The sequence below is a fragment of the Otolemur garnettii genome, unplaced genomic scaffold (assembly GCF_000181295.1).
Source record: "Otolemur garnettii isolate 467f Iridium unplaced genomic scaffold, OtoGar3 scaffold00061, whole genome shotgun sequence".
Lineage (NCBI taxonomy): Eukaryota > Metazoa > Chordata > Mammalia > Primates > Galagidae > Otolemur > Otolemur garnettii.
In genome coordinates this window covers 7,609,664-7,620,682 of record NW_003852456.1, presented here as the reverse complement: position 1 = coordinate 7,620,682, position 11,019 = coordinate 7,609,664, and the positions used below count along the sequence as shown (strand labels likewise).

General features: G+C 39.6%; 1 protein-coding gene across 1 annotated transcript in view; it reads left to right on the top strand.

Moving 5' to 3' along the window:
• Positions 1–1,077: 1,077 nt before the first annotated feature.
• NEIL3 (nei like DNA glycosylase 3) overlaps positions 1,078–11,019 on the top strand; it is a 54,384-nt gene continuing 44,442 nt past the window's right edge. The window contains exons 1-3 of the mRNA XM_003792798.2: positions 1,078–1,221; positions 2,746–2,757; positions 9,841–9,968. Of these exons, the coding sequence (XP_003792846.2) occupies positions 1,078–1,221; positions 2,746–2,757; positions 9,841–9,968 (284 nt within the window). The remainder of the gene's footprint in view (positions 1,222–2,745; positions 2,758–9,840; positions 9,969–11,019) is intronic.

The window sequence follows — 11,019 nt, the reverse complement described above, 5'->3', positions numbered from 1 at the left end:
ATTAATTCCCTTGCCCCTTGGATCCTTTGGATGAACTATACTTAATGACTAACTTCTAATGCAGGGGTCCTCAAACTTTTTAAACAGGGGGCCAGTTCACTGTCCCTCAGACCGTTGGAGGGCTGGACTGTGGGAAGAATCCGCTGCTAAGCAGGACAGGCAGCGGTGGCAAAAATACCCGGGCGGGCTGCATGTGGCCTGCTGCCCATAGTTTGAGGACGCCTGTTTTAATGAATGGAATAAGCCCTAAGTTACTTTAATGGACTGGATAACAAAGGGAGGGTTTTGCAGCTTTCTCCTGGCCTTCTCTCTTGGATCTCACACCCTGTGGAAATTTGTCACCTGCCATGTCATAAGAACAGTCAAGCTGCCCGATGGAGAGGCCTATAAGGTGAGAAACTGAGGCCTCCTGCCAAGATTCATGCATGTGGGTTATCTCAGATTGTGCGTACATTTGAAAGAAGATTTTTTTTTTTAAATACAGACACTAAAATTGACCTGGCCTGTAAAGCTACTTTTCTAGGACATGCTAAACGTACAGGATTACAAATAAATTAAAGCTATTTGTTCTAGAAACCCTCGTTTTAGTCCTTCAACTCCCACGCAGTCCAAATACAGCATACCAAAAATAGGTAGGCCTGTCAGATGTGACAACCTCAGATGCTGGAACAGAGGATCAGGTCACAAAACGTGTGTGCAAAGAAAACTGTGGAGCTTCTCAAGTCCACATCTTCCGGGCTGTTACTGTTCAGCCTAGTTGACCTGACTCTCAACTAGCGAGGGCGCCATCTGTCTACAATCCCGCCTCAACACCCCCGCCCCCGCCCCGAGGCGGAGTCACGGCGCATGCGCTGCAGGAGAGTGGGCGGACCCATCCGAGGGGCGACGAGGCGGGGCCTAACGCAGGCTGGGTGGGGTCGGAGCCGGCCGCGCGCGGGCTGGTCGGCTCCGGGGTGAAATGGGCGGGGCCGGTCCGGGGCGGGACCGGGTGCGCGGGAGATTCAAACTTCCGCTTCTTGGCGTTAGCGCGCGCGGAAGTTGTGCTAGCTGTAGTCGTCTTCTGTGCCCGCTGAGGAGATGGTGGAAGGGCCGGGATGCACTCTAAATGGAGAGAAAATTCGGGCGCGTGTGCTCCCAGGTCAGGCGGTGACGGACGTGCGAGGAAGCGCTCTGCAGAGCCTGGGGGGTCGCGCGCCGTCACACGCTGCAGCCTCTGCCCCGGTAAGCTACCTGTGCCTGGCCCCGGGGACAGCTGGGGAAAGGGACCCCACCAGTGTCATGTCTTCGCACTGATCCAGGTACCCTGGGGCCCTGTGTTTCCCAAACATTATCTTCACTTCCGGGGAGGGAGCAGTCGACCCTAGAGCGCCCGCGCGGGACGAAGCTGCCCTCGCGCTGGGCTAAAGATGCGGCCTGAGCAAGGTACCCGGGGGAGAGGGGAGAAGCTTTCGGAGATGTTTTGTTTAGTGTCACCTTGGTTAACTTCTCCATAACTCAACAAGAGATGGTTTCTTTTTTTCTTTCTTTTTTTTTTTAACAGACGTGATAGAGCAATAGTTTATTAGAAAGTAGAAACGCTTCAAATACAATGAAAGGGATCCTGATGGGTTGTCCTAAAAGATGGTTTTTTATGTCCACTGATGCTTTTTCTACTGTTGATATTATCACGTCTCTGCCAACTCTAATGTTTTTTCTTCCTATTTTTCAGATGATAAGCTTTTAGCATAAAATCCTAGCTTCTTGCTTGCCTAATCTTCTGCAGTTGATAAATATATCTACAAATACATGTGGCCATAAAGTCCGTGTGCAATTAAAAAATTGCACCAGAACTTTATGGCCACCTTGTACATAATCCTGAACTCACAGACGGAAAAGTTAGCACTAACTTCTCACTCAACATTGCCGTCTAGTTCAGGGGCAGTGGAACCCAGTCCGTGTGGGTTCCTTTAAGTGAATTTCTTTCTCTAAACGCAAATTGTAGCACAGCTTCTTTGCCGCTCACGCATTCGTTGCACACTGCGTGATATTCATTGGGTAAGAACTTGTGCTAAAAATATTCCAATGAAGTTATTGTGCTTTAAAAGCCCTTTAGATGTGTGAATGATTGTATTTCATGGATAGTCATGATATGCGATTTCAATTTATTCTGTAAAGCTGCCTGGTGGCCCTTGATCCTGGAAGAAAAGGTTGCCTACTGTGAAATTAGCATAGGTTTACAACGTGAAAGAAATGAAGTTCTAAGTCTAAGAAAATACATTTTAAACTTCCAAAAAGAATAGGTTTTATTTTTTTAAGACCCCAAACTTCATAACCAGGGTGAGGAAAGGATAAGTTTTGTATCTCCTTCCAATTGCAATTTTACTTACTTTGACTCACCATGCCAGTATCTATTATTTTTTTATTACGGTGTTTCTCAGTATTTAAGGGTACCACAATAATGGGTTTCAGTTTCTTAAGAACATTAATGTCTATGAAAATCAACTCATTCAACAAAATTTTGAATACTCAAGGCACCTGGGGAGTGGAAACAAATAGCCTTGTGTAGTCTATACTTTGGGAAGACTGCACCCACCTTCCTGAAGTATATGTATGCATGTCTAGACTTAACATCGTTCAAAAATAGCATATTGTGTGTTAGGTTTTTTTGCTAGGTCCTGATGATACAAAGATGAATAACATAAGATTTCTGCCATGAAGATCCAAACTAATTTTTTTTTTTTTTTTTTTTTGAGACAGAGCCTCCAGCTGTCCCCTTGGGTAGAGTGCTGTGGCATCACAGCTCACAGTAACCTCCAATTCCTGGGCTCAAGCGAGTCTCCTGCCTCCGCCTCCCAAGTAGCTGGGACCATAGGCACACAGGCACACAACGCCCAACTGTTTTTTGGTTGCAGCCATCATTGTTGTTTGGCGGGCCTGGGCTGTATTCAAACCCACCACCTTAGGTGTATGTGGCTGGCGCCTTAGCCGCTTGAGCCACAGGCGCTGAGCCCAACCTAATGTTTTAAATAAATATCACCTCATTGGTATTTAAGGAAAATAACAGAAAAACTTCCAGTTAAGTTTGTTATGATTATCTCTGGTGGCAAGGCATGAAATGCTTTTACATTTCATTGAGTCATGAGAAAGAATAACCCTGTGAAAAAGGATTTACTTGATTCTACAGATGAGGGACTCCAAGCTCAGAGTGAGTCTAAGACCAGTAAGGGACTGAAACAGTGTTTGTTCCCTTCTTTGGGACACCAAAGCTTACCCTCTTAGTCATGCTATAGCTCCTTTCAGTAATGAAAGATTCAGTAGGGAAGTGACTGATACAAACAATCCTCAGAATGTACTAGTGCTTGTTTGTTAACTAGAAAAGTATGATCGTGAGGTTTTGGCTGTATCTGCATCCAATTTTAGTTTTGTCCAATGTAGTCAATTTTCTTATCTATGCTGATAACTCTCTTCTAACAGCTGACATTCTCGTGTTCAGATTGCAGAGAAGCATGCAGCCTGATAATATAAATGCCTCATTAATGGTGGGCAATTTTTTTTTAAGCAGTATTATAGAGTTTATTGACAGTGAGAAAGATTGATAAGCAGAAGAGGGAGAACAGAAGCTCTAGCAGTGGAGGGGGTGGATCCAAGTGGGAAGCCCTCCCAGTCTTCAGTCTAGGGGGTTAAATCCGGGTTTTCCTATCTTGTGGGCAGGTGATCTTGGGGAAGTGTTTCACAATTGGCCAGAGGTCTGTGGACAGAAAATGATCCTAAAGCATTCCTAAAATTAGCACAGGAATAGATTTTTGCAGTTTTTGCCTCAGGCAAGGAATTTGGGTGCGTGTTCCCTACTCAGGGAGGAAGCTACCAAATGGTGGACAGTTATTAACATTACTTGTCAGCAGTACCCAATAAGTTGTACTACGCACATACACACCCTGCTTTTAAAGCTGTTGTTTGATACCTTGATAGAAAGAGGTATTAAAAATTGGAAGAGGTCTTTGTGATTAAGGTCAGGAATCTAGTAGTGTGGACACTGGATTTGAAAATCAGTACAGAATGAGTAATCTCTTTTTGGCTGTTGGTAAACTTCTAACTAACTTGCCCTGGCTTCATTTTCTGGACCTTTAAAAAAAAAAAAAGTAATCATTTCTAAATATGAACAGTCTTTTGCATTTTAGGGAGAGGTTGAATCTGTAGTAAGTTTTTTTTAAATATGGGTAGGTTGTCAGAAACCTCTGGCAAGATGATTACTGTAGCAGATGATTCCATGTTTCCTAGGCATTTATGCCAGAGTTAAAGCTATATAAATGTTTCTGCTACTGGCTTGAAATGATTAGTTTTCACAAGGCAGCATTTAAAGATAATTTAATAACTGCATATTATGTTCCTTACCATGCAGTAGACATGAAAAAAATTACAAACAAGACCTGAAGGAATATTAATTGGGCATTTAAAATAAAAAATTTAAACTTTAGATAATCATTGTACCCCCCCCCCAAAAAACCCCCTAAAACCTACCTTTGTGGCTATTGCCACAAGGAAGCAGTTACTCTTATCGGGTAGTACTCCTGTTTGTTCCAGTGTAGATTTCATAGAGAACACACTTTAATATATGTCTCACTGTGACAACTGATCCTCATTTTGAAAAAGAAAGCCTAGCTGTAGAAGATCTCAGCATCTGCTAGTCATGTATGCTTTGTATTATTTCTCTGAATTTTGATCCAATGTCTTGTCAGCATAAAATTATGCATTGTGTAAGTAAATTGCATAAAACTCTGCTGGAGACTATGGAACCTTATGGTAAGAAACAATACTGGAATATAAATGAATGTGTCTGGATAATGAGCTTCAAAGAGTCCATCCTCCGATTTTAATTGTTAGGTAGACACCATATTTTAGGGAAATCATATGTAATATGTATGTGTTTTCAATCTCTTTAACAACATAGGATATGAAACAGTTTGTTTATAAGCATTTCATTTGAAACGTGATCTGGCTGTTCCCATTGCTCCTTAAGATTTGATACATACATTTAATATGCTAGCTACTCTTATTCATCTTTATATATACTTCACAGCCATTTAATAAAAGTTGAATGGCTGGGGAAGAGAAAGTTTTGGGTAGTGCAAAATGATTAAGGCTTTCGAAATAAGTTCTGATAAATTAGTATCTCTTAATATGAGGATTTGTGTGTTTTGTTTGTGCATGTCATGAAGGCATACTGACTACATGAAAATGATGAAACTTCATAATACATATTTTCCTCCTACCTTCTGAGTGGAGAAAAAATTCATAGCTCATTTTATTGCCGTTATTTAAAGGAATGAGCTAATCCATGGAGATTCATTTTCTAGCTAAATGAAGCTCATTCCTTTAAGTATCCAAAGGGTACTAAAGCGTATACAAAAGGTTTTCTAAATAATTTATAGAACATGCATTATATAAAATGGGTATTGATCATGATTTCTCCTAAATGACTCAAGATCATTATCATCAGTAACCAGCATTACATGGAATCATGAAACAAAGATAACAGAGCAGATAACATTTTTTCAGATAAGGAAACTACAGGAGGTGATTTTCCATGGCCATTGTAGTTTTTTATCCAAGTGTGCAGTAGAGAAAAGAAGATCTAATTATCTTGATTTTGAATTCCCATTCCTTTGTTAACCACCCTATCTGGAGATGCCTGTTTGCCCGTCTAAATTTATGTGCTCAGGATTAAATAAAGGAACAAGTAAAACTATTGCTAGTGCCTAACAAAATAACATCCTCATAATTGTTTTTCTCCTAGATCAAAGCTTTCTCACCACGTCCATTTATTTGAGGAACACCCTCTTATTAAGGGTTTGTAGTGATTTGGTGCCTTCAAATGAAGTTAAAAACTGTTTTATTGGGCGGCACCTGTGGCTCAAAGGAGTGGGATTCCCGCCCCGTATACCGGATGTGGTGGGTTCAAACCCGGCCCTGGCCAAAAACTATTAAAAAAAAAAAAAGAACTGTTTTAGTTTTTGGTTAAGTGCTCAAAGGTTCTGCTCTTACAAAATTGTAGAGTATGTTTCTAAGCACCATTTTAAAATTAGGTTATTTGATGATTTAGATAAGTGACCTCCAATTAAGAAAAATGTTGCATTAGGAGGAAAAAGCATGTGGGGAAAATGAGGAAAACTTTTACAATATAGAAGTAAATATGGTATTTTCTCTATTGGGAAAATAAGTAACTGCATTAGAGTTGAAACATTTATCTATGGAAAAGTCTTATTCTGCTCTGGAAAGTTTATCCTCCTCATTTACCCATGGATGGTCAGGATAAATGGAATCAGCAGCATAAATCATGTGCTGTCTCTGAAAATTTATGTTGTTTTGAAGATTTCATATTATTAAGCTGCTTGAAAATGAGAAGGTGAACCCTTCTCAATCAGAATTCTGGCAAGGGAGATTTTCTTGCCTAGTTCAGGGAGAAAAAAGGATGAAATGTTCAGATAATATGGTGTCAGGATTATAAGGGTCAACATGAGAAAGTCAAGTGTATATTGGTCAATTGTGGATAGTTATAGCAAAGATAATAGGCTTGTGGAAATTAATTTTTGAATTTGCCTGGGCAGCAACAGCTTGTAGAAAAAGGTGATAACCCTACATTCTGCAGTACAGTAAGTGAATATCTAGTAATCTTAGGTTGATTGCAAAAGCCTTGCCCAGTTTGTACACAGCAGCTCTCAAAATAAGTGGAAGAAACCATTACTGGTATATCAGAATTTCTCCTTAAGATAGAATTTAAAAAAAAAAAAAACAGTGAAAAATACATGTAGGCACTTGTGATGGCCAATTGTTAAGTTGAAATTTTTATTTTGTCCTATGTATATTATCGAGCTGATTATTCTGGAAATAATTAGCTGACTTGGGTAAAGCATCTTTATAATAGACAACTGAGTAAAGACATCTTTGCATGTTGTTTCCCTCCAAACCAAAGTGAAGTACAGTCTCCCCCCATTATCCTTCGGGGAGCATCCCAAGACCCCCAGTATGCTATAGGGTACAGTATATAATCCTAGGACTCTGGGAGGCTGAGATGGGTGGATTGCTTGAACTCAGGAGTTTGAGACCCCATCTCTACTAAAAATAGAAAGACTAATTGGGTGTGGTGGTAGACGCCTGTAGTCCCAGCTACTCAGGAGGCTGAGGCTGGAGGATTGCTGGAACCCAAGAGTTAGAGGTTGCCATGAGCTATGATGATGCCACAGCACTCTACCCAGGGCAACTAAGACTCTGTTTCAAAAAAAAAAGGATCCCCACCCCCCAGTGCATGCCAGAAACCATACTACCTATATCAAATCTTATATATACTGTGTTTTTCCCTATGCATAGAGACCTATGATAGTTTAATTTATAATTTGGGCACAGTAAGAGATTAACGACAACAATAGCACACAGTTATAACATTACACTATAATAAAAGTTTTATGAATGTGTTTCATCTCTTTCCCTTTCCCTTCCTCCCTCCCAAAATAACTTATTATACTGGTACTTTGGGTAACTGAAGCTGCAGAAAGTGGAACCACAGAGTAAGGGGGGCTACTGTATTGAAATAAATCTTTTTAAAGCAACCATTTAAATGCTAAGTAGCCCTGTCAAATGAAAACCAGGCTCTCTAGAACTGGTTGCTGAATATACATCAGTCCCTTCCTTAACTTTCCCATATAGCTCTTTTTACTTTATGGGAAATTCTGATAAATAAGGTATTTTACTTCTATATAGTTTTGGTAGTTATGAGAATTTGCCCCTTCCATATTTAAATCTTACTCCATTGCAGATGATTAGAAAATAAGAGACTGGACTGTTAATAAATTGTAAAAGAAGATGAAGTAGGAGTTTTTGCTGAGAAATCTTGGGAAGGTCATGCAGGATGGGGATGATAGGTAGGGAGGCAACAGCCTATACTTTAAAGCCACACTCAGTCTTGGGGGGCAATGGGGAAGGGAGGGTAGGGTATGTTGAATTCTACCAATCCTTCTTGAACCACAGATATTATGTAAAGCCCTCTAGGATATTAGCTAAATAGGAGTTCCTGTGCCCAAGGAGCTTATAGACAGATAGGGGAGAAATACAAGTCAGAGACAAATAATAATTTGGTGTAGTAAGTACTATAAGCATGATTAGAAAACACAGTGCTAAGCTTGGCAGGTAGAAAGCTTGACAGTCATTTTGCTGCCCAGGTGGGAAAACCCCAGTACCAGAGAGAATTACAGCCCATCTAGGACAGTAAGGAAGAGGTTATACTAACATCTCATTTTAATTCCTGAAAACCTCCCATCAGGTATTCAAAAACTAATTCTCAAACATATTCAAGCCAAGGTCATATAGCATGTTTAGCTGGTGCAGTTTCTGTTGCACTGAAGTCATTTGATAGTTTCAGGTCGATATTTTTCCATAAGTGAATATTTTTCTACTACTGACATTGTGTTATAATATTCACATTCATCAGGCCATAAAATGCTTTTTTCAACATTTATAAAGACTTTAATTTCATATTGTTTTCATCTTTTCTTTTTTGATGTTATGTTATGTATTGTTAAATGTGGAGAATGGGGTAAAACTCCAATAGAGCAAGTAAGACAGTATTACACCTCTAAGGATTTGGTTTGAGGTTCTGTTTGAGGCTCTGTCAGCCAGGACAATGTATTTCACTTTTCATTGACAGGTGTTTGAGGGTCTACAGTGTGGACATAAAATTTGTGTGCAATTTAGTATGTTAAACCATTTTAAATTGCATAAGAACTTTATGACCACCCTTATGCATTTTTAGTACATTGGCCTTTATATTTTTGGACTCTCCTATACATAACAATTTATAAGGCAATGGACTTTCCTTTGCATTGTTAATAAGTAGGCCAGTAGCCATAAAGTTTTAAAGGGGCATCCACTGAAACTTTCTTTAGCTAAATGGCCAAATTTGCTATAGTTAGATCTTCCTAAAACATCTGATAGTTAACAGTAGATTTGCAGATATAGAAATCTGCTCTATGAAAGCCTTTTCATGCCTTGAAGGGATTAATCTTGGAATTAAAAACTTTTTTTTTTTTTTGAGATAGAATCTCATTATGTTGCCCTCAGTAGAGTGCCATGTCATCACAGCTCACAGCAACCTCAAACTCTTGGGCTTAAGTGATTCTCTTGCCTCAGCCTCCCGAGTAGCTGGGACTACAGGTGCCTGCCACAACACCCGGCTATTGCTGTTGTTGTTGTTGTTGTTGTTGTCATCATTGGTGTTTGGCAGGCCTGGGCTGGGTTCCAACGCGCCAGCCCCAGTGTATGTGGCTAGCACCTTAGACTCTGAACAGGCGCTGAGCCAGAAATAAAAACATTTTGTTTTAAGCCTACCCCTCAGCTTTGGTTATAGGGGATGTTTTAGCTGTGCTTTTCACAAGCCATACCTGGAACCAAATCTCCCAGTACAGGTTCTGTATAATCCTGAGGCAGGGCTGTATAGGTTCAAGGAACTTGGCTAAACTTCTGGAAATGGAAGAATCTATTTCAGATTTTACTTTTAAAACATTCACTTTGTATTCTTGTGTTTTCTTTTCACACAGAGCTATGTGGTCCTGGAAGAAACTCCTCTCAATCGTCTGACAGTTACCTTTGTACTTAATTTTAGGGGGTGCTCTCCTTTTAAATGACTGCATAGTAATTAGACAGATGTATGTGAACAGCTGAGCACGTCACTTGTACTTGACTTGTTGGAGATGATTCTTCTCATTGGAATACACCTGAATATGAAATTATATAAATACACTTAAGAATTAAATTATAATTTTGTTTAGAATTTCTGTTTGCATTTACATGTGTTTATGTATTTTCTACCAGGCTGCTACACTGAATAATAATAAAGATTCCAGCCAGAATTTCTTGAAATTGTTAAATGGATATGTTTACAGCGGAGTAGAAACTTTGGGAAAAGAGCTTTTTATGTACTTTGGACCAAAAGCTTTACGGTAAGAGACACCTGTACACTACATCTTATCTCTCTCCGTTTAAAGGTGCGTAGGTGACATTTCTTGGAGTTTGCCAGGTGTCACATCTAATCATGTAGAAGTACACTATTTGTAAGAGAACTCTGATAAGAGGTTGTGCTTCTATCATGGCAAGCAACAAGCAGAATAAATTGTGATGTCACTATTACTTGGAGGTAGTCAATTTAATTCTTTTTAAAAAATTGATAAGCTAGCACAGCTTCCCAAGATGTATTAGAACAGCATCTTGGTTTTGCTTATTCCCCATACTACCTACTGCACTAGTTTCCCGTCTTGCATTCAGTGACATCAGTTACTTTATATTTCTGACAGACCCTCATTTGGTTTAAATGTATCAGTAGTTTTTTTTTTTTTTTTTTTATATTTTTCAGTCTGCCTTTTTTCTCTGAAGCCTTGAATAGAATTTAGAAACTTATTTACAGAGGGTTTTTTTTTTTTCTTTGAGACAGAATCTCTATGTCGCCCTTAATAGAGGGCCGTGGCATCACAGCAATCTCAAACTCTTGGGCTTAAGTGATTCTCTTGTCTCAGCCTCCCAAGTAGCTGGGGTGACAGGCGCTCGCCAGGACACCCAGCTATTTTTTTATTGTTGTTGTTGTAGTTCTCATTGTTGTTTAGCATACCTAAGCCAGGTTTGAACCCACCAGCCTCCCAGTTAGGGCCGGGGCTCTAACCACTGAGTTACAGGCACCGAGATGTATTTACAGAGTTTTAAAATTTCCCACAGAAATAATAGTTTCTCCACTGTTTCATAGTTCTTATGAAAATTCATGGCTAATACACTGACAAAGAAAGATAAGCAGTTTACTACTGTGGTTGACATAATGATGATATATGTCAAAATTTATGTAATTGCAATGCATGATCACATATTTAATTTTTGCAAGAAAATGAAAATGGTCTGAGTTAATGTGTCTGTTGACTCTCTGTCTTTTGAGTTTAGCCTATGTATTTGCAAACTATAAAGATTGGTACTGCTTCCTTGAATCTTTACAATTTCTTTTTTTTTTTT